This window comes from Pteronotus mesoamericanus, unplaced genomic scaffold (assembly GCF_021234165.1).
Source record: "Pteronotus mesoamericanus isolate MK-2021 breed Mesoamerican mustached bat unplaced genomic scaffold, CSHL_Meso_final contig_169, whole genome shotgun sequence".
NCBI classification, from domain to species: Eukaryota; Metazoa; Chordata; class Mammalia; order Chiroptera; family Mormoopidae; genus Pteronotus; species Pteronotus mesoamericanus.
In genome coordinates this window covers 15759785-15784546 of record NW_026555068.1, presented here as the reverse complement: position 1 = coordinate 15784546, position 24762 = coordinate 15759785, and the positions used below count along the sequence as shown (strand labels likewise).

Below are 24762 nucleotides of genomic sequence, written 5' to 3'. Positions count from 1 at the left end.
AAAGATGATAAGAGCATCAATAGTATGAAAAATATTTTAATTGGAACATTAATGATAATGAGAACATTTAGAAAAATGATAATATAATATAAGCAGACTATGAAAAAATAAGAATTAAAACAATAGCAGTGAGGATAGAGACAGGGAGATTGGTAGAATTGACCTTTCTGTGGAGTTTTTACTTTGTTTTTAAATTCATGTGCAGAAGATTGAGATAATGATGTCAATTAATTTATGAAACATTCTCATCATTACATCATTGGTCTCTGCAAAATCTCTCACTCACTGTTTACTATTTATTGTTTACTTATTTATTCTTCTATCATTCCTTTCCTTTATGTCTCTATTCCTACTTTCCTTATCAGCACTTGCTGTCTTTGTAGTCATTCTATTCTTTTTAGTGATCATTTCATTCCTTTGTGTTCTGGCAAATAGATTTCACCTATGTTGTGCAAAGGTTTATAATTTATAAAAATATTATTTTTTTTTACTTTTTTATTTTCTTAATACTATTGCTAATAGGTGAACATCTCATCTTCTGCACATGGTTACATGATACTTCATAACGTACATGCACTGTATTTTACTACTTTTCCAGGAATGGATGCTTACACCACTCCCATCCCCCTCCAGAACATCTACGCATACCGCATAGACACTACACAATTATATCCTACAACATATTCATAACAGATAACAATTGATTGATTGTGTGAAAAAAAATCATTGACCATGACTCTGAATTTGTATTAAAAGCTAGAGATGGATAGTGAAACCATTACCTACAGTAACTTCTCAACCAATATCCCATCAAACACTATATTTTATCTCTTAAAAGTTTCCTAAATGTACATATGTTAAAAATTTGGGAAAACGATCATCCTGAGCAGCTATTTTCAGAAGTATGATTTGACATTCATATAAAGAAAAGAGATTCCTTTTCTGGCTTCCAGGTAGACAGAAACTAACCAAGGTCTGCATTGTCTGGGCCTGAGTAATTATACAGAATTACTATTGTTTGCAATCAAATGTTTTAAGAAAGTCTGTGATAACTGAATTAGTATAAAGGAAAGTTCACTGTGCAGGCATTGAAAATGAAAGAGCTTTCCTGGTGATGATGGTACCTTAATAGAGCACTGTGTGAAGAAAAAAAAAAATATGTTTGAATTGTCAATATAAGTACTATCTTATCTTATTTTTCTTCCCACCTGGGAGAAATATTAATGTACTGATTTATCTTGTATAGATTATACTTCACTTTCATTTTTAATATCAATCTTACCCTTACCCTAAGCTTTAATTTAATTTTAATTTAAAAAGCATCATGGAGTTTATTGCATTTTAATAAAAATATTTTGTAATAATCTAGATGATAACATTACTTCCAGGGAACAGGGTTGAGCAGAGAGAGGTTGACACAGGCTTGACACGGAGGAGTGGCAGCATTGACTGACCCCTCAGGGGGCTCTGGGCTCGAATTAACTGAGACTTGTATCAACTGGGGATACGATGGCCGGGTCGCCATCCCCTTTGATTGATCAGTAGTCATGTGTGCCACCCCAAGGAGGGGAGGTATGATTTTTGGACAAGGTGGTTCTTTGCAGCTGAGACATTTCCTGACACCTAAAGGTTTTTCACCATTGGCAGTCCTAGTAGCGGGGGTAAGTCATAAATTGAAGTGAGACCTGTCTTTTGCTACATTTGGTGGCATACCAATGAAATAACCAAAATCCTTATTTCTGAGGGGTTTCAGGGTGAGGGAACTATGCTCACCCCCATTTACTGTCAAAATTTGATAAGAGTGTCTTGTATCCTTCATGGATTTTCTGACCTTACACAGTTTATCCACTCCAGCATATCTACTTCCCTGAAAACCTAGGTCATGGGTTACTTAACATGGGTCATTGTTTTTCCATGCAATGGAAAAGAGAGAGAGAGAGAGAAAGTTTGTGGGGTCATGACAGTGAAGGAAGTGTTGAAAACAACATGACATGGTTTGGGAAGGATAGCCAAGCATGTGTGCTATAGAAAGAACTAGAAATAGGTATGTTTGCCCAATGGAATCAGCTCCTCTATTCTCTCTGTGGTCTCTTGTCCTACGCATATTTTGGCTTCCTCTAAACTTAACTTCAGTTTTATATTCAAAGAGAAATTGTTTAATTGGTAGTTCTTTATTTTGAGTTGAAGATATATTAGTAAAAGTGTTTGATCAACTGACTGGGTTTAGTTATCATCTCCTGTTTGAATAGTTTGGATTTGAAGCATGTCAGAACCAGGTAAGGAAATGGCAGTTTCTGTGGGAACCACGTTGCTGAGAAGGGATTAGTGGAGGAGGAAGGAGAAGGATCTCAGTACAGCCTGAGGTCTGTCTTTGATATGACAGACAAACTAACTTGGAAAGGATGCCATTTGGAACTATAATAAAGTATAAAGGCTAAAATATAGGAAAAATTCATCTTAAATATTTTCTAAATGCATAGTTGTTACTAGTACTCAAACTGGAACTTACATTAAAGAGATTCTAGACTACATGTTTTAGGAAAAAATCCATCCTTAAAATTCAAGGGTGAAGTAGATGGACATCTATAGAATCCTTTAGGGAAGCTCATAGAATCTGTTAAGATTTGGTTGAGAGATGACCCATTGCATTTCTGCATGAAAGGTTCTCCTTGATGATGAGAAGAATGTTCAGAACCTAAGAGACTACTTTAGTTTAAGAAGCCAAATGCTACAGCTTCGTAAACTCAATATTGTGCATCCAAAACGCCATGTGGATTAGAGGGTCTGTGAACCACGAGACAACCCAAAGTCAGAAACTTATCAGTAGTCCCATTGCCTAGTCCCACAGAGAGAATGAGCTTGCTCATCTGTGTCTTCATGGTGTTTCTTTCCTATTTCTAATGGCATTTACCTAATACTCCCTCCGTTTCTGGCCAGTAAGATACGTGCAGTTTCAAGTTCAACAAGTTTATTTTACTACCCCTCCTGTGTAACTCACCTCTTCTAAATACACACGTGCATGCACACATACATTGAAGTACATACACAGCTTAGCTTTATAGGAACAGAGTAATTAGAAAACCATTCCTAAAAAGAATGTGAAATGCTGAATTTTTATTTTCAGAAAATATTGTTTTGAGATTCCTTTAAAATGGTCTAAGACTACAGATATCAATCATTTGTTCTGAGGAGCTTCATTCCTTGGGTGAACTTTATAATCAGTTGAAACTACAGTTTCTCTCATCACAAACTTTTTTCAGAATACCATGATGCAGATCTGAGCCCAAAGAGAAATATGTGCTGGTAAAAAATGTCAGAGAAAGAAATTCTAAAAATAAAGTAATATACAACATTTAAGAAAGAAGATATACAATTAACTCAGAAATAATCATAAAAATATTAAATGGCCTACTGTAGTTACCTAATAAAATAAATTGAACTTACATTTTCTATTTCTATAGTTACTTAGATTGATTAGACTTTGGGCTAGCTTAATAGCTTAACTCCTTTTTTTTGTATTTTAATTAAAATGAGGACAATAATGTGCCTATTTCACAAAGCTGTTTTGATATGCCATTTGCTCTGCTAAAGTGCACTCTGAATTAAGCTAGCATGTTTAATTTTATAACAGTTTGGGTGGAAAGTGAAGATGTTGCCTTGAGAATCTGGAAGGACTTCTTAGACAAGACCTCACATGTGGACTACTAATGTAGAATGACCATATCTTCAAGTTTTATCCTTAATTTACAGGCCCAGAAATGTGATTTTGTTCAATGCAAGAAGTGATCCTTCTTTAGGAACTAAATTTTGCTTATAACAGCTGACAAATCTCATATGCAAAACCAGACCTCGGCATTACCTCTCTTCTTCAGTTCTTACTGACAATAAGAAGTTACGCCCATGAAGCAGCACAGATGCCCGGCAATGCTCGGCATATTCTCTCCAGTATTTAAAGATAGCCAGAAAACCAACTTATAAACAAAATTAGTGGTACTATACACAGTCTCTCCAAAAAATGTTTGTGGAGACACAGTAGCTTTTAACTCTTTTTGAACTTCCATGTTAAAACAGCGCACCTCCCTTTTAGTGAGTATTCCTCTAGAGTTTGTAAAATACAAGTGATTAAACCAGTTTTTCCACAGTGTATTCAGGGGGGTATTATTCCACCTATTCTAATCTGTGGGTGAGTGAGTAGGGGACCCATTGGGCAGAATGTTTGGGGAACTCTGTACTGAGCAAAGTCAATAGCACTTTTTACTCTGGACTTCTAGAGTATTTAGGATGATAACGTGCATTGGGTATCTCTGCATGGGACTGTATCATGCGACAGCTTTCTAAATTCACTTGAAAACTGAACATTGTTTTACTAGGTTTATTACAATCCTGGTGTCCTATTAAACATGGTTAGAAAGACAGGCCTGCTAATAATGAACCTTTAGGCTTTATACTCTTGCTACAAAGATTAAAATACAGATGTTCCTCAGTCACTCATTTATGGTCTGTAGGGCACATAGCATTATTATTAATTCACTATTTATTATTTTTCTTAAGTCAAATCCCTGCATTTTTTCAGCTGTCACATTTACCACTGGGAAATACAATTTGTTTTTAATAGCATGCTTGGTTTTCCTACAGCATTCTTTATTACCAAGACTGTCTCTTGCCACAGTTGCTTATCACATTCTTAAGGAGCAACTTTAATTTCAAGTCAAAGCTGCACAAGGCTGGTGTTTCCATGCACACTTAAAGTTGTTTATATAACTCATATTAGATTATTGGGCTGGGTCAGAGAAATAATTTTCCTGACAGCAATTCCTGTGGGAAAACATTTTTTTCAAGCATATTGAACATTAAGTGCACAGGTATTAAAATGTCCCTACTGGATTGAAGAGCTGTGATCTCTTCTCCATTATTTGAAGTAAACATTTGTTGGTCCCTTACATATAATTTTCTTTACAATAAGGTTTAAATTTTTGCTGGTCCCCTTATAAATAGTTTCATCAGGCTTATTGAAGATATCCATTTTTTCGCTATTTACTGGATGACTGATCATATCCACCATGCCAGTTTCATATATTCTTACTCTTTATTTTGCTTTGCTTCAGCATACTTTCATTCTGATGATTTTGTGGATTATTTGAAGAAGAAGAAAATATTATTCAGGAAATTATATTTTAAGTGGAGAATAATTTGGAAAAAAATTTTATTGTACTTAAAAAAATCATTCACATAGCTAATAGGATACCAACACAAATAAGAGATACCATTTGTATTGTTTTATTCAGTATAAGAATACATTTAAAACCTTTTCACAACTCTGACAATTGGTGACATATAAATTATGAAATGTTAAACCATATTGGCTAAGAAAAAAAGGGAATAAATCATGCTCCAGATAATAAAAATTATCTTATTAACAACAATCCATAAAAATATTTCTATTTAAGCTGAATTAGATGTCAAATTTATAGGTCTCTCAATTATTATCACTGCAGAGTTTATTTTCTAATAATAAGCAGGAAGAAGAAAGGCTAATTAAAATGAAAATAAAATACAGGTTTACAGCAAACTACATAGTAAAACCTTTCTCTGATACTTCAGGGAAAACAGCTCATGATAAGTTATAAATAACATTAGCATAAAACAGGTAAGAAAAATAAAATGCATAGATATATTAAAGATAATTTTTTCTTTAATTAGGAGTTGGAAATTAAATGGATTTCCATTTTTTTACAATACCTTAAAGAATAAATAACAAAATTTAAAAGTGACTTGCAATTACATTTAAACAATCTAATACTTATTTTGGTACTTTTTAAATTGTATTAAAATATTTAATTACCAACATTTCATTAAGAACCACTCTAGTAAGCTCCATTTGTTACTAAATTGCCTCTTTAAGGTCATTTTCTAATGTAAAGTATAGAATGTATATTAAATTATCAAAGCCATAAAAATATTATTTACCTATTTTCCTTACTCAGCTTCTTTTAAAATGTACAATGCTAGTAATTTAAAAGAACTTACTTTTTGGTTTTAACCAGAAAAAAATAATGTCTAAGATCTCTACTTAATTATCTTCTGACTACTGGATTCTTTCAACTTTCTTGAAAAGTTTCCTCTTTTTAAAATAATTATACACCAGATTTTCTATATTATTTAATGATGACATCATTTGGAAAGTGTTTTCTCAATTCCATGTCAACACTCCCACTACTTTGACAATTACATTTGCCTGGCACAGGGAAATTCAAATCCTGAGGGTAGCCACCATCTAACTAACCCTTCTATTATTTTTAAGATTTTATTTATTTATTTTTAGAGAGGGGAAAGGAGGGAGAAAGAGAAGGAGAGGAACACCAATGTGTGGTTGCCTCTCATGTGCCCCCTACTGAGGACCTGGCCTGCAACCCAGGCATGTGCCCTTGACTGGAAATCGAACCAGCCACCCATTGATTCTCAGGCTGGCACTCAGTCCGCTGAGTCACACCAGCCAGGGCATAAGTAACCTTTCTAATACCAGGCAGCTAAAGGTAATAAAAAACGTTGTGTAAGTGAGGAAAGAGTGAACTGGGGTCAGATCACTGAAAAGTAGTAAGTGAATATTTTACATTTAAAATGATATGGCTATCAATATTCTTATTACATTCATGTCTACGATTTATTTTACAGTCTTTCATAATAAATTTCAAAAAATATTTTTCAATAAAATATCCTTCACCTTGTTCAAAAATCACATGCATGACAATTATAATAAATACTGCTTGTGGCTATTGAAAGCAAATTGGATGAATTTTGGAGATAGCATGATTTTTTAAAAGATATCAATTATTTTTTTTAATTTTTTGTCAAATAAAGATATAAATTCTAATGAAGTATCTAATGACCACCCACTTTATAAAATCCACTATTGTAAGGACTATGCTAGAAGGGGCATTAAGTACATAGATAAATAAAACAATATACTTTTTATGAAGAGTTAAAAATGAATACCAAGCTAAAACTAGAGTAAGAATATGATACATTTCATGAGAAAAACAAAGATAGCATTTTGGAAATAGAGAGCCGAGAGAAATGTTACTTCTGACTATAATATTAACCATGGCTTTCTTTGCACTGGGTCTTGAATGATGAGCAAGAATATTAAGGATAGGTGGGGGTAGATCAATTCAAGCAAATAAAATACATCAATTAAGACATGTTAATGGCAAAATGAGAGCTTTTGTGGATAAATGCTGGCAGTTTAGTGGAGGTAAAGGAAGGGCAATAATGAAAAAAGCAAAAAATCTGAAAAATGAAGGATTATATGAAACACTTAAAGGGTCTTGGAAATAATTCTAAAGAAGGAGGGGCTACAGTAGAAGTGATTGTTCTGTGCTATTTCCCTTCAATGTGAAAATGATATTGCTTGTAATAGATTATTAGAAAGCATACTAAATATTCAGAAACTACATAAATCTATAATTTCAGGTTTGAGGTGATGTTACGGGTTTTTGAGTAAGAATAAAGAGTACTTCATTAAACTGACAGTGTAAAAAATGTTATCTTGCACTCCTTAGAGTGCAAAATTGGAGGAAATGGCCAGGTTGAAGATGAAACATCTTGAACTTTAATAGTGCCATAGGGAATGGAAAAAAAGAAAAGAAAATGGGAGAGATTGATTAAAAAACACACGTTGGACTCATAGGTACAGAAAACAGACTGACAGCTGTCAGCGGGGAGAGGTGATTGGGAGGCTGGGTAGAAAAGGTGAATGGATTAAGCAAAATAAGTAAGTAAATAAATCCCTCATAGACACAGACAACAGTGTGATGATTACCAGTGGGAAAGACGGGTGGGGCAGATAAAAGAGGGTAAAGGGTAAAGGGGGGAATGAATGGTGACAAGAGATTTGACATTGGGTGGTGAGCACACAATACAATATACAGATGATGTATTCTAAAATTGTACGCTTGGGGCCTATATAATTTTATCGACAAATTTTATGGATGAATAATTTTATTAATGAATGTCACCACAATAAATTCAATAAAAACTATACATGTTGATTAGAAGTTAATTATACTTCATTATTAAAATATTAACTTTAAATAAAATACAGAGAATAATTATAAAAAATATGCCAGATCTAATAATCAACTGTTCGCATATTATCTTGTTAAATTATTACAACATCCCTGTGAGGAATACGATTATATTCTGGTGATTGTAGAAAGTGAATTTAGATTTATATAGATTAAACAACATGCCAAAGTCAACAGTTAATAAATAATAGTCAAGTTTCAAATCCAATCTGTCTGGCTCCACATTCCCTTCTAAATCAACACTATACTGTTTGTCAAAAGTAGGTAAATGATTATGAGATTACTAGATGATAAATAAAAGCATGGTAAATGTAATGATAATAAAGCTTGGTGTAGAGTCTTGAAGTTCAAAGATTATCACTCAAAATAAACAATATGAAATTTGATAAAGACGTGAGACAAAATTTTAAATTATTTTAATGAAATGTTAATAATGGTTAACACTATTGAGTACTGCTACATAAGTTAGGCATTATTTTAAACTCTCTAATCTTCATGTACTCCTTGCAATAAACACATTAAGTTCTGATATATTCCTTTTACAGATGACAAAAAGTACAAAGAATTTAGTTAAGTAGTTCAAACAGAAAGAAGGTGGCAGGGTCCAGATTGAGGCCTGGGACATAGGTACACTAGATTCTGTTACTTCCAGAAGTTTTGGCAATGTTATTCTTAAGAGTAAATGCAGAAATTATTTTCTCCCTTTTAGATGTTGAAGGAACCAGGAATATAGTGAATTGGGAGTAAATCCACTTTCTAATGCTCCTGCAGAAGGAAAACCACATTATTTTATCATCTCAAAAATTATCAGTGGACTTTGTCCATGAATGTGAGGATCAGGTTGATTATATACTGAATATATATTATATAGCTTAATGTATTTTATAATTACCTGCAGGTGACATGGACAAAATTGAAAATTTATTTTTTAATACACAACAGGAGAAATAAAAGGGGGAACAAATGGACATGTTGGAGTGATGTTAGATTCACATAGGACTTTAATAACTTCTACATTTATACAGGGGAATTCTATTTCATCTAATTTAAAGGAAATATAATTATTGATATGCACCAAAATATATATTATATAGAAAATATAAGAAACCACTGAGCTTAAGATTCAAAACTTTCCAAAATTAAATATACATATAACATAAGTATTATCACACTTTAGATGTCCAATTCTTTAAATTCTAACCCTTTTATGAAAATAGTTTTTAAAAAATTTTATTTATTTACTTGTAGAGAGAGGGGAAGGGAGGGAGAAAGAGAGGGAGAGAAACATCAATGTGTGGTTGCCTCTCATTTGCCTCCAACTGGGGACCTGACCCACAACCCAGACGTGTGCCCTGACTGGGAATCAAACTGACGAACTCTCACTTCACAGGACGGTGCTCAATCCACCGAACCATCCCAGCCAGGGCTGTGGAAATAATTTTAGATTAATAATGACCTGGGAATTATGTTTATGATAGAATTTTTTTAACTTCCATGAGTTAGTTGCATTAGATATTTCCATAGCAACTCCATGGTAACAACATATATGGACAGTCACTGCGTGAGATTTAGTAAAGAAAATCCCTCTGAGAAAGTATAATACTTAAAAGCCATGTGTCCCTTATATGTTCTAATATTACCAACTTTCTCTCAACAAGAGAGAGTGCTGTCTGCACTGTACTGCCTCTACTGCTCCCGCGTCCCTTAGGTCTCCGCAGGGCTGGAAGTTCTCTCACTGGCAAGATCTTGTAATCAGAAGCTCCATTTGCTGGTGATAAACCTATCTTAGCATATCTCATATTTCTTAACCCCTGTTAATCTTGATCCTTAATTTATTACCAATTTTTCGTTCTTGGACCTTGTGCTAATTTGCAGCCCAGCACTGCCATTCTGGCTTTACTTGTCCCTACACAACAAGGAAAATAATGGCCAGCTCTTTGCGGGCCACCATTTTTGGCTACTTTAGAACACTGCATCCTTATGACTTCCTGCCATTCCTGCCTACCACAACCTCCGTTTTGAATCTCAAACTTAATTCTGCCTTTGTCCCTCGATAGGTAGAAGGCTGCAGAGCCACATAATTGGAGCCAGTCTATTGGTGACTATGTAGTGAATGTCTAAATCAGAGACACTTTCCATTTTTGAAAGTGAAAAAGGATATTCTAAGACTGTATAAACAGCTCTGTCTCAGAGAAACCAGAGTGTGTCATCATCCCAACAAAAGGAAACCATTTTCTCGTCAGAATCAGCCTTTAGTGATGCTTACATTTCTCACGTGTATGTTTTTTTATTTTTATTCAGTTCCCTATTAGGCATTTCCAGTTTCATCTTTAAGTCGGAGCCTTGAGAAATATTTCCTTCTTCCTGTCCCCAGTTCAACTCAACCAAAATCTATTATTACCTCCTCGTTTGATGAGAAGATTGAGACTTCATCACCTAAAAGTTTCTCTATTTAAATAGTCATTTCTTTGTCTAATTTAGAAGTCTTTTAATTCTTCGTGAAAATTGTTTTCATACCACTTGACTGGCTTTCTTTTGAGAAGGTTCAGGACTGGGGCCAGTATGGTTGCTTAGCTGAGCTCTTATTCTGCTGATCACAGCTTCCCAGCACGCAGAAAATACTTCTTTCCAACCCACAGACCAAGTGATTATCTAAAAGTTTCTCCTTGGTTTTATATAGATCCATCCACATGGTGTTTGTGCACGCATCATGACAGATTCAAACATACCTTAAGGAATTGTTATACCCCCAGCCTGCGTTTTTCAGATGTGATGGTTTATGAATAAATATCTGACTTTTTCAGTGATACCTCAAAGTTAGAAAGTCCAAAAGTGAATTTATTTCTGTTATTGAGTCTACACATTTCAGGATCCCAGGGTAAAAAAACCATTGTATTTCCTTATTTAGTCATAGAGTTGAACTCTCAGGTTCATTGCAAATGCTCCCTTGTTCAGCCTCTCCAGGTGAAGTTGGTCACCAGGTCCTATAGGCCGTGTTCCCACTGCACTACTCACACGTCCTGCCAAGTTCTGCATTATTAACTGATGCTCTGTCACTTAGCCTCACAGAGTATTTCTACCACATTAATCTTCAAGCTGAAACACTGATAATTTGAGCTATTCAAGAACTTTCTGTGTTTCTTATCCTGGAGGCTGAAGTGAATACAGACTTCTTGGCTTTGCATTTGAGGTTCTCCTTTCTCTGACCCCAAAAGATAACCCCAGTTGTATTCTTTCACCATCTTTCATACACTTTCCAGACTGGATGGCTTTGTTATTTCTTATATGTTACTAGACGTTCATTGCTCCTCCCTCTATGGACATCTCCTGGTGAAATTCCATATTCTTAACGTCTTTATCATTGTCAGTCTCTTCCATGAGATACGCATACCCTGTTGCCTGATTTGAAATCCCTTTTTAAAAATTCCTATTATCATTCCATTCTTACTTTTTTAATTTATTTTACTGTCTCATAAACATTATCTGTGTACTTGTTTTAACCTCCTCATAAAGTATTACTTTCTAAAGGAGAGGACATATGCATTACTCACTGTCTGAATACTCAAACACCATGCTTACTTATACTAATCAATAATTAATTTCTTATTGAAATTACACAAATGTGACTGTGTGAATATTGTAGAAACATGCTTATATGTGTAATTTAAAAATATTATTAGAGCTCTGCACATAAAGCTGTTCTCAATAGTCAGGTAGCAAGTATCATTATACCTAATAAATAGTTAAATTGGCTGATGCATGAAGAAATTACAGGTATTATTCACAATAAATCCTAGCCTTTGACAGAGCTGGGAGAAGATACCAAGTCCTTTATATTACTCTGATCCTGTTCATTTTAAACAGAGCCCTCTATATGCATGCAAATTGCTGCAATCATTCATTAAGTAGATTCAATCTCTCATTTTCCTTAAATCATCACTGACTTGAGCTTACTGTTTTCTCAATTTAGGCCTAAGAAAATTATGGCCAGTTATTCATTCTCTAATGAACCTAAAAGTGAACTATATTTCATTGCTTGTAGGATGGTATGGGAAATCTGAGAGTCACCAAGAAGGGAATCCGACTTGAAGGTATATCTGAGTTTCTACTTCCATTGTATGTGAAAGAAATTCATTCCCGAAAGGTATGTGATACTGGCTTTGGCTTAACTGTAAAAGATAATTTAGAAGTTATGTTTTAGCTTGAAATAGGAGGATAGAACCCCCTTATCTCTTCAGTATGTACTTAAGTTACCTTAAGCTAAATTACTTAAAGAAATCAAAACAATAAGACAACAGAAAAACTAGTGAAAGTCAGTTTTAAACTAACAAACTGGAGAACCATTTTTGAATTAAACTGCAGTGTTGTATTTGTTAGTCTATAAAATGTGCCCCTCTATTTTCAATGGAAGTTAAAAATACACACTTAACAGTAATTCCAAAAGGGGCATTTGGTATATCATGAGTAATTTTTTGCTGAAAGCATTGACTTGAATAAATGATTTTAGTTTAATATATTATAAATCTTTTTAGTTTTAATGGACATGCATTTTCTAAGACATTACTATGAGTTTCAGTATAGAAATTAAATTTATTTCTGAATGTACATTATTTAAACCAAGTAAGAATATTATCCTTTCAACTGTGTGTGTGTGCTGTGTGTGTTTTATCACTTGCCAGCATGTAAAAATTCAAAAGATTATAACTTAGACAATGTTCATTTTGGCTTAAGTGTGCTACCTCTCAGAAGGTAATAAGTGTTCTTGGGGGCACCAAAATCTAACTAGAATGTTTCAAATCAAGTAGGCATTCCCCTGGGATATGCGTAGAGATGTGGAAATAAATGTATTAGGACAGAAAAAATAGAAAGCATGTTATGCAAAATGTGGGAAGATTGCTAACCTTATTTTATAGATACAAAAGTCCTTTTTAAACTGGAATTACGTTTCAGTATCATCGATACAATAATATCTTAGCAAATGAGTTACATAATAAGACATAAATTGATGATTTGCTTCAAAGCTATTTTTGCTTAAATATCAAAGTGAAAACAGAACAGAGGATTCTTTGATATAAAATTTTAGTTAGGATAATTATATTAACTTTAAATTTATTTTGCTATATATGAATGTGCACCATTTTACTAATATACTATACTGACCGCTCCTCTTGGTACTAGACATTTTGTACTGAGATTACTTTACTTTCTGGATTTTGGTCAGACAGATAACACAATTGCATGTGTATGAGACTTAACCTTACATAATTAACTATAAAAATAATTAAACTCAAAATTTTAAAGGTGTTTTTTGTTTTATTTTTATAAAAATTGAGAAATAGCCTGCCAACACATGTCAGTGTCTTCCCCCGATTGAAACTCACCACCACTTACAGTTCTTTACTGATTTCTTGTTGTGTCAGACCGTTTAAACATTTAATATTTGAAGAAATGCAAACTTGTACATGGAAATCAAGACATTACTTAACATGGCAAGAAGGGGAGAGTAATCACAGGCAGGAACTTCTTTGAAAATGCATCCATTTTAGACCAAACTTTAGTGTCTGCCTGGGAAGACAGCGTAGGGAGAGATGGAATTTACCTTCTCAGCCAGGATAATTTTGAGAGCACAACTACGAGTGTGAACTAGGGTTCTCCTGGGAAAATTAGATGAGTGTTTACTCCATCTGTTGACTTGATATGAAAGAATCCACTGGTCTCATAACATTAAAGTGTGAGGTGGTGGCAGTCGGGCTTACTAATATTTGTCCCGGGAAAGTCTGCAGCCTCAGTTCACCAGCATCTCTAAAACCCACTGCACTGACTGAAATCTCTTTGCAGCGCTTCCCCATCTCCAGTCCTGCTGCCTGTCCTCCCAGCAGGCCCTCCCATCACGCGTGCTTCCAGGTGCCCCTGCGGCCGCAGGCTCGGCACAGGCAGGAGGGCGTTCCCTTTGAAGCGTGCGGGAGGTGTGGCTTGAGGGTAGAAAAGGAAGGAGACCCACTTACTTCTTGAAAGCTTGTCTGCACACACATTACAAAAATTAATAGTTAGAAGGAAGAGAAAAATGCATGTCTCATAAGCAGTTCCCACATTAGGATCTCTTGTTCATGAATGTGTGCAATCATGTGTTCTCTGCCCTAAAGCCTCTTCACTATTCAAAAAGTCAGCCCCAATTTCCCTGAGCCTTAGTTTTCTTATTAACAAAGTCAGTTTGGTAGAAAAGCATCAATTTACTGAATTCTTAGGTTAAGAAAGAATACAACAAAATTGAACAATACTAGCAGACACGAGATCTAGATTTTAAAAATACTGTTGTACATGTCAGTCTTTTCACACATTTTTACATGTTCAAATATTTTATGGGAAAACATCAAAGTTTCTATAGGTCTAAGGTAAGCAAATTTATTAAATTCTAAAGGTACTTAGAAAGATTCAATTAAACTAAAAACACTACTATGTACAGCAATTTTGATGTGTACAGACGTTTTTCCCAGCAGTTTTGAGGTGTGTGCATGTCTGTGCATGGATTTGTACATTTTCTTGCACTAATTCTGTCAGGTTGCCTTCTTTATGTGTAGCCAGTATTCCAACCTGTAATAGTTTTTTTTTCTTATTTAAATTTTCCTTCTGGTTATGAAAGAATTTAATCCTACACATGGAAATGTAATAGAGAGATTTCTATTTGTCAGAAAATGAAGTTGCCCACAGATACATACTTCTAGTCTCTTAGTCTAATAAGCCAGGGTCTGTTTCTATGGTCTACAAGCTAACTGGCCCTTCTGCCACCACTAAACTTCTGTAGATATTTGAAGTTCTATTATCATCTATCAGAGTTTACTCTCTTCTTCATCTTTAAAAAAATCTAATTTTTCTAAGTGATCCATCATATCTGTACATGGAAAATCCTTGGATGTGTTTGAAATATCTTAGAATTCAATTCATCTTACAAAATGAACACATTGTTTTCAGGGAGTAAGCATTCAGTAAACACTTGTGAAATTAAATATACAGTATTCTTCCTCGTTGAAGAGGAAGAGTATTCTTCAACGAGGAAGAATACTGCAGGAAATGGAATTTGGGGCTACCTTAAATAAATGGTAACATTCTGGATCCATCTTTGCTACGCATGGTCCAACATTAGGTCAGTATTTTTGAAATAGCAGGAAATTAGGACATGTTGATCCCCAGGATTTTTTGTTTTCAATGTAACATGAATATGTTTCCCAAGCTTTCATGAGTCCAGAGTACTAGGGAGGTTAAAGTAGCCACCTTTCACTGATTCTTACCAGAAATTTTGCATCATAAGGTCTACTAGGGCTTCTATAAGCATTACTTAACTTCATCTGATATTAAACAGCATTGTTGTTTAATTTTTACTGTTCAAGAATCCTTAGTTACGGCAGTAACTCACCACTGCCCTCAGATCCCAGCATCCTGCATGACAGATTGATAACTGTGCCTGGGAATTACTAACAGATAATTCCAATTTCGATAACACCCCAGCAAACCTAAGACGTTAGTCTTCTTTATGATTCCTGCATTAGCAGAGCTGAGGAAGGCTCTGCTCTCCCCTTCACGCCCAGTCCCTTTGCCCAGCATCAGAGCTGTGATGGTACAGTTTTTGGTCACAACCAGTTTATTACTGTGTGTAATCAATACTCTTCTATAGAGTTCAGGCACAAAGCCATGGGGTCAGGCAAGCTCAGCAAGCCTCCTTCCTGATTACACAACATGCTAATCTCCTGACTCTGTCTTTTTCAGGTACATTTCTCCCATATAAATCTTGTAGGTTTACTCCTCCCACACAAACAAATTCATATCAAGAGGGATCTGCAGGCTTCTATAATCATTTCATCATTATCATTATTGTATCGCATTTAGATGTTTAATATGAGTGACATTGACTATTGTGATGTCTTTATTCAAATAAAAAAACCCTACAAATCATCTCAAAATCTTTACACTCAGAAAAAAAAACTGTTAACACACATTGACTATCATCCCAGCTACATGTTTATACATCTGCACAAAAAGATAAGCATGTAGAGAATCATATGCATGCTATTTATACTAACGTACTAATTTAGTAGAAGAAATATAATCTGAAATAAATTAGAAAGAATTGCTGAACTTAAATAACTTTGCTTCACAACAAGAATTTTTTTTAAGGCTGTCTTTATGTTCAGAATAACAGTTTATGAATACCATTAAGAAGCTGGATGTCTTAGCTCCACGTGTCAGTTTCAGACAGTGTTCATTAACGCCCTGCCGTGCAATTTGAGGTGATTAGCTCCACTCCAATTTGTCCTCACCCTTCTTCATTTTCAGTTTTTCGGACAATTATATTATTTTAACTTTGACAAAGTTCATGGTAATTGCGTTCTGTTCTGCAACATTAATTGCCTTCACACTTTGATCTTAATTCCATATATAGGTGGCTGCAGTATTCATCACCAGTATTATAGTAAGGCTTCTATCTACGACTGAGTTGATTACTCAGATGATTTCTCCTTACTTGTATTTCACTGTTAATTAGTTTTTTTGTTTGTTTGTTTGCTTGCTTGCTTGTTAACTGTTGAAGTACTTCATGCTAAATATGTCTGCTTTCTTTATATTTTTCTGGGAATATTATGAATGGTTCATCCCTTCTTTTCTTGTTAACTCACTATTCTATTAATTCTAGCACTAAATAGTGCCATAAAAGTGTCTGAAGGCAGCCTGGTACTTTTCTCTTGTTGATGACAAGAATGTTCTGTTCGGATGTCTGATACATTTTTGCCCTTTCACTTGTTCACTTCAGGGAAAATTTATCCATTGTATCACTCAATATCTTTCAGTTTCATTTGTTGAGTCTTTACCTCTGAGAAAGCAGTAATTCTTATGTTGGATCATCTTCGTCCTCCCCAACTACCATAATTTATCCAATTATTTTAAACTCTATATTTTTTATCTGAATACAAGTAACTGTCATTTCTAGGATTCCCTTTTGAGTCTCAGAATTTTCCTTAGGTCCGTAGTCTCCTTTTAAATCTTGTTGTTTTACTGTCTTTGAGCTTCAGTTTTATTAAATTTAATTTTTAATTATAAAACTGAAAACACTTGCCTTACCTAGTTTGAAATATCCCTGATGCATCACAGTTTAAGGCAGAGCAATTAAAATCCAGCTATTCTGTTTATTTTACTAGAGAGGCTGTTGGTGAGAAGAGAGAGAGAGAGCATAACAGTTCTCTTTCATCTCAAGTGCTACTAAACAACTTCCACTAACCAGACACTGGCTGTTTTAAATCTATGGGTCTTAGTGGTCCTTTCTGCCTCTGTAGAATACCTCCCATGGTATGTGCACGTTTTCATTCTTGGTAGGTTTTCTACTACTATCTACATTACCACCTTCTTTTCCTTGATATAGGTTAGTTTATTTGAGTTAGATTTCTCAGGAATATGTTAAAAACTTTTTGTTCTTCCTTGGGTACAGGCAAAAGCAATATATGGAGAAAGAGAATAATCTCTTTTCTTGGAGCCCACTCTTTAAAGTTTATAGTGGCCTAAAAGTCATAACACTGTGACTACCCAATGCCACACTGATTCATTGTGCCTTCGCAATTCATGAGACTTTCCAAATTAATCTTTTTAAAAAAAATTCTCCAGAAAATCTATATTTCTATGTATGTGCATGGAGTGTTGGGCTGGACCCTTAGAAGAGGTATGAGTATAGTTTAAGTACAGCAGACTTTGTTTAGAAATGAGAAAAGAAAATATTACCATGGTAGGGAATCCTCATTAAACTGGGAGACAGTTCGAAGTTGCTAAATATATATAAGTGTACGTGAAATTAGTTGTAGAGATACAATACCTAGGATTTAAAAACAAATAAACCCTCCTCAAAATAGTATGGAGCTTCCAGAAGGAGTTCTACCTTTCTTTGTATTTTTTCTAGAGATGACGCTGTTGTCTCCTCACCCATGTTGTGCCTAAGACATTGAGCATTCCCTCATCACCTTAGTGGCTTTTATAAACAAGGATGTAAACAAAGTACCTGTAGCTTCTTCCCTCTTTCTCCTCCACAACACATACACACATACACACATATACACACAAGTACACACATAGACCTACATTTATTCCTTTCCCAGAAAACATGTGAGATAATGAGATAGCAAACCTACCACAAAAGGGAAGTGCCCATTTGTTCAGGCTGCTGTTCTGTATGGTATTAGAATTTTTTTTTGGACAATCTATTGCAGAGAAACTAAAACAAGGATATACAATATTTAACATAAAGAAAAATGGAGGTGCAACCTTTTTTGTTTGTTTCCCTGGATGAAAAAAGTCCTCAAAGGAAACAGTTTTGCTGATATGGAAGAGGTAAACAAAAAATGGTAAAAGCACTAAAAGGCACCAAAATTAATGAGGTCAAAAACTGTCTTGTACAGCAGAAAAAACTTCTCAGGTTTAAACATGTAAGAATAAATTCTGGTTTTTGAGGGTTCGTACATATATTTGCAATCCACTAAATTGATCTAATGACCCCATGATGTGTGTTTGATTTGAAAACACTTTCCTAGCTATTAGCAACTCAAATAGCTTGTTCAATAAATTTATGGCCAAATATTTGCTCTTGTCTCTGTATCATAGAAATAATGGATTTAAAGGGAATGTGAAACATTTTATTTGAATTTCAAAGGACAAAGTGCAAAAGGTGTAAATTCCATGAAAGCAGCAATCACATTTTGACCACTTTCTACAACTGTGCATGATAGATGAGAAGCTCAGTGAAAAATTTTAAACTTTTCATTCAAATATAATGCATAAAACTCAGTATAGGTTTACTTTACTGAAAGAATTATCAGTGCATTCAAAAATATAAATTAAAACATACAAAGAGATGTTTCTGTGTTACATTGAACAAACAGAATAGGTGACTCTGTTACACTTGGTCTTTTATATTTGTTTCACCAGTTTTCACCAATCTTAGATCTTAGAATTGCCTTAAATTGCATAAGAAAAAGTAGCCTTATTAATTTCACATTTATGAAGAGACACAGTAGTTCTCATCTGCATGCCCTAGAACAGAAGATCTAACTTTGAATTTTCAGAGCTTTGTGATTTATTATGATCTATTATGATCTTTCCTGTGTAATGTAACTGGCTCATCACCTACATCCCTCTGTTAGTCACAGGTACCAAAAGTCACACTAAATGAGCACACCTCTGTGCTCTCTGAGGCACAGAATGATTTGTCCTATATGTTTCCTGTGACTGTCCTATTTATTGATGAAATACCTTTGATTAGTTTATACATTAATTTTTTAAATGTATATTTATTTATACGGTGGTTGGCCTCAGAAGGCAGGCCTGGGAACGGAGCATGGACAGCAGTGATCTTAGTGAGATTATTTTAACTTTAAATTGGGTCTTCCCCACTCAGTAAGTAGCCGTGGATTGAGCGGGTGTGCCTCCATATGAAAGAATTTCAGTTGGGCTTTGAAGAATGACTACAAAAAAAAAAAAAAAAAAAAAAAAAAAAAAAAAAGAGGGGGGGGGGGGGGGGGGGGGGGAGGATTTGGAATTTGAATTTCAAATTAGGACAATTTTTGTGATCAAGAAAACAGTTTATAAAAATCATTGTTTGTTTAGAAAACAGAGTAGAACAATATGGTTTGATTTGAGGAACCCTATAAAGCAAGATTCTCAAACCCAGGCAAGCACAACTCCAAGGCTTCTCTACTGCAACCACCCTTTCCTTATTGAACAAGAATAAGGGGCAACTATCGTGAGTCTTCGTGGGTTTTTTTTTTTCGTTTTGGTTTTTTTTTACATTTTAGAAAAAACATTGCTTAGGACATAAGAATTTTTGAGTGAGGAGGAGGAGTTGACTAAACTAAAAGGGAGTTTGAATATATATTACATCTGAAGTAAAAAGATGGATGGATAGATGGATGAATAGATAGATAGATAGATAGATAGATAGATAGATAGATAGATAGATAGATAGATAGATGCAAAAACTGTTATAGAGACAGGAAACTATCAGTGGCTAGGTAAGAATTATTGAAGGGGAGCATACATATTTAATCAGGCCATAAACTCATGGCACAGAATATCTTTCTTCTCTCTTAAAATTATAAATGAAAAATAAGTTAGCTCTCTTGGGATAATACTAATGTATTTAGTTGAGGTGAACTATTCAAACGTTTTTCTCATAAAAAGTAGGCTGGTTTTACTAATGATTTAGGGTACATAGCAGACGTGTTCTACCATTTGGCTAAGTTCTACTTGAGCTCCAAAAAATGGGAGTACTACACAAAATACGTTTGAATTGCATATATAACATTTAGCATCAGATATTTTATCTCTTACAAACATTAAACTTTTTATACCAAAATATCGCACATATCAACTTAAAAATGTTTGAGAGAACATAGTTTTAAAAATATTTTAGGAGATGAGTGAACAAAAGTATATTTGAAGAACAAAGATACAGAGGAACACAGAAACATTGATTTGAAAACGCAGTTTAGGGCTTCACGTCCCACCAAAGTTAGGGAATTTAGAATTTATCCTCAAAGTATTGAAACTCTAAAGTGCCTATTGTATCTCAAAATCCATAGTCTACTATATTTCAATGTAATAAAAAACATTTCTTTAATTAGAATAGACATTTTATTAACTGAAAAAGCTGTTTATCCTTTCCTATTATTTTGGCAATTGCATTTTAATGTGTTAGACAATCATTTTTTAAAAAATATATCTAAGACAGAGAGTTCTAGCAAATTTATAAAAGGCACTATACTGAGCCACAGACAAAGTAGAAGTGGGTAAAGGGAGGGTAAACGGCGAAGGAAGGAGGCTTGATTTGGGGTGGTGAACACACAATACAATATACAGATGGTATATTATAGAATTATACACCTGAAACCTATGTAATTTTATTAACCAATGCCACCCCAATAAATTCAATAAATAAAAATAATGATAAAAATTAAAAAATAAGAGCAAACAAAAAAAGACAATTTTTAAAAATAGAAATATTAAATATCTTAAAACTGAACTCTTAATGATTATGAATTACAATTTTATTTACTGGATTAGTTATTTACAAATGATTTTTAGATGTGAGATTATCCTGTTAAATAAATCTTACAAAAAAACGAAATATAAAGCATATTGCCATGAAGATCTGCCCTATCCATGACAGGTATCTGCTGGAATTTTGATACTCTTGCATTATAGCTTGAAAAACACTGGTTTTGACCAATATCTCTAGTGCTGTCCTACACTTGTCTTATTTTGCAATCAGTCAGTAGAGCTACCAAAATTAAATTAATCACAGATACTGTAACAACTTTTTAATTAGTATTTTATCATAAGCTTCCTCCTCACTGTCAAGACACATAATTTATTGTAGTCGTGATTTTGCCTTTTTACCTATTTCCACCACCCTTCTCTGATTTTCCTTACATTAATAAAATGACTGAAAAACTTAGAATTGCCAATCTTAAAAATAAAATAACCAGTTATTTACTAGCAAAAATTAGTTTATTTATCAACCACACAAGAATTGCAATTTGGGACACATAAACTTCAGGAAACCAGAGGCATGTCCAGAGAACAAAGGAAAATTCCTTTATAAAGAAAAAGGGGAAGCTGGGAGGGGCTGCTTTGAATGAAAGGGCATTGGAGGAAAGTGAGGAGTTCAGTGTGGTAATAGTTTCTCATTGGCTGAGCTCCAGCAGTTTCTCATTAGCTGAAAGTGTAGGCTTCTACTGTTGAGGAGAACAAGGCATACTTCTTCCTGCTTGAGTCTAAAAATGCCAGTGGGTAGTAGTGCGTGAGAGCTCAGCTTTCAGGACTTCTCAACTTTAATTTTAATTGTTTACTTTATTCATGTTCAAAGGGTATAATTTCTTCCTCTTAATTTTACCTCTCCATAGATGTTAAAATCTCTTTTGAAGTAGCAAGCAGCCTCCCATCAATTAGAGCTTACTGTAAGCACATCTGTGACAAAATAAGTAATCTTTATCCCAAATTTACTAAGACATATCAAGATCTTGAAGTTTTCAAGAGTTTATAAAATTAAAAATGACACATGATGTAACTTTTGTTGTATTAATTTTATTGATGCTAATTGTAACATTTTTAATATAATGAACTCATGTATTGCCTTTGATCACCTGTCTTTTAGACACTTAAGAAATTCATATCCTACAACTTTCTTGATTCTGTTGATAAATTCCAACAGATTTTCAGTTGAGTGTTCAGGATTTTTTTACATACAGCTTCAATCATTGTTCTACGTCCTATGGATGACCCAGTTATATCCATTAAAAAATCATGGATTTCCAGGGGATTCTTTCTCCCCTACATAATATGAAAGTCACCTTCTCTTTCATGATATCTATCATTTTCACCGCCTAAAATGCACACCTATATCTGCACATGATTTTGTTTTAATTTTGTAAAGACCCCAATAAAGTTTTCAGAGATGAACTCTTACCATAGTAGAGCCATTCTTACTCTCCTGTCTATTCTTTTTCTCTTTTCCTCTTTCTCAAGATCAACAACCAAAAACTTCTTTCACTGTTGATATGTTTGTTATACATGAAAAGTATAGAATATATGTTTGTGTATTTTTTCATAAAAAAGGAAAATGTAATGGAAATAGACCCAACAATTTGTTAATAGAATTAACATCAGATAATGGGATTAAACATGTAGACAGAAGACAGCTTTAATTCTGGAAATTTTGTTTCTTTAAATTATGACAAGTATATATAACAGGACAAAAATGTTAACTCAGTTCAGGGCTCTAGTTTTAATGCTTTGTCTCTCAGGACCAAGAAAATCCTGTAATTTCTTTTTTTCCTCCTTTTTTTCCTTCTACCGTCCCAAAGAGGAAAGAGTTGTTTTTGCCAAAGAAAGGTTAGATTGACCTATGTAATTCAGGAAAGGATAAAAAGAGTGATAAGAGGGGAGAAAAAATCTGCAAGATACTGAAGATATTTGTCAGATTCTATAAAAATGAATAGGGCTAAAAAAGATTATATTCAGATATTTTCATTGATTTTAATGTATAGAAATAATATCTTCTGAACAGTTAAAATTTACTTTATGCTGCTAAATTGTTTCTTTGAACCTACGACCACTCTGAAGCTTAATTACATGACTCTAGCTTTTAACCAGGTTATTAAAGTATTAATTTAGAAATTGGATGACTGGGAAATGAGCAAAGAGACAGTGAGAAGAAAAGTTATTTAAAGGCCAAATCTTTTGTGTGTCCTATATTCACTGTTTCATTTCTATCTATAATCCCATTTTGTTAAGTGCAAGTTATTTTAGCTGTATCCTTTTTTCCTGATGAAATATTTGTTTAAAATATTTTCTCTTTTTATCTTTCTCTCACTTCTTAAAATGTAAATCAGTGCAAATATTCTCCTTCAATAAATTTCAGGTGCAGTTAGTAATTGTCTGCCATTTCAGTTTTTTTTTTTGATACGAACTATTTATGAAGTGAATTACTGAAACAAGCTGCTATAAACCAGCATCTTCTTCCTGTCTTTTATCCTCTGGTACTTGGGGAACATAGAAGAGCAGAGCAGTCTTTTTATTATGTTTTTTTTTCTTTTTATATCTCCTCAATTCTTTTCCTAAGTTTCATTTGGATCTGATACTTTAAATTACCATTTTTTTTATTTCATTCTGAAGTAGAAAAAGAGAAATTTAACATAAGCTATGTAAATGCCTACACTTATTGCTTTAAAAAAGAACAATCAGTGCCTCTATAGCACCATGCTATTGTCACCCTCTTCATTTATCTGTGATTTGTGACAGCATCTCATGTTACATTTCACTCAACTTACTATCCTTACACCATGTTGTCAGCTTATTTATTCATGAAAAACTGAATCAGAAAGATAGACTCAAAATATCCTGACCAGGCCAGATAACAGTTTGTCAAAGAGCAACCATGGGATATCATCCAAGATAGAAAAAGGCTTTTGCAGAGAAATTAATTCTAATATTGCCTCAGTGCTTTATATTTTATTTGGAACAATATTTAATTAACTGAATAATCAATTAAACACCTAACCTTGCACGTTATTTCAAATATTTTTATATTAATGGATATAGTACCTATGAGAAATTATATAAACTATTATTTTTGATTAGGGCTTTTATGCTACACTGTAATGTTATCACATTTAACCTATTGTTTTACTTCAGTCTTGTTCTGTTGACTATTTTTGTTGTTATGATAGTTAGGAATATCAGTTTAATTGCCTAAAAGCAATATAGGAAGATTGATCTAACTACCTTTTGCTGCTAAAGAAAACAAAAAGCAAAATACAAAAAAAGCACTTTTGCCCAAAACTTAAAGCTATAAACATTAATTATTCCTGTCCATTTTGTGCCTTAGCCAGGCAGTTTACTAAGTGGTCTAGAGCTGAGTAATCTAAAAGGCCCTCACAGGCAAGTCTCCCTGGCTGTAATGGCTGAGAGAGCACCCCTGTAAACCTTGTATCCTGCAGGAGGTTGGTCCCAGCTTGAGCGCACGGCGACAGAATGATTCCCAGCAGCAAGCCCCAATGTGCAAATGCTGCTCAAGCTTCTGCTTGTGGCAAATTTGTTAATGGCCCATTAGCCAATACAAGTCACAAGGCTGAGCCCAAATTCGAGGGAT

The 24762-nt window shown here is 34.0% G+C and overlaps 1 protein-coding gene across 1 annotated transcript in view; it reads left to right on the top strand.

Annotated features, from left to right (window-relative positions):
* SGCZ (sarcoglycan zeta) overlaps positions 1-24762 on the top strand; it is a 212070-nt gene that overhangs the window by 94027 nt on the left and 93281 nt on the right. The window contains exon 2 of the mRNA XM_054565801.1: positions 12127-12228. Coding sequence (XP_054421776.1) covers positions 12127-12228 — 102 coding nt within the window. The remainder of the gene's footprint in view (positions 1-12126; positions 12229-24762) is intronic.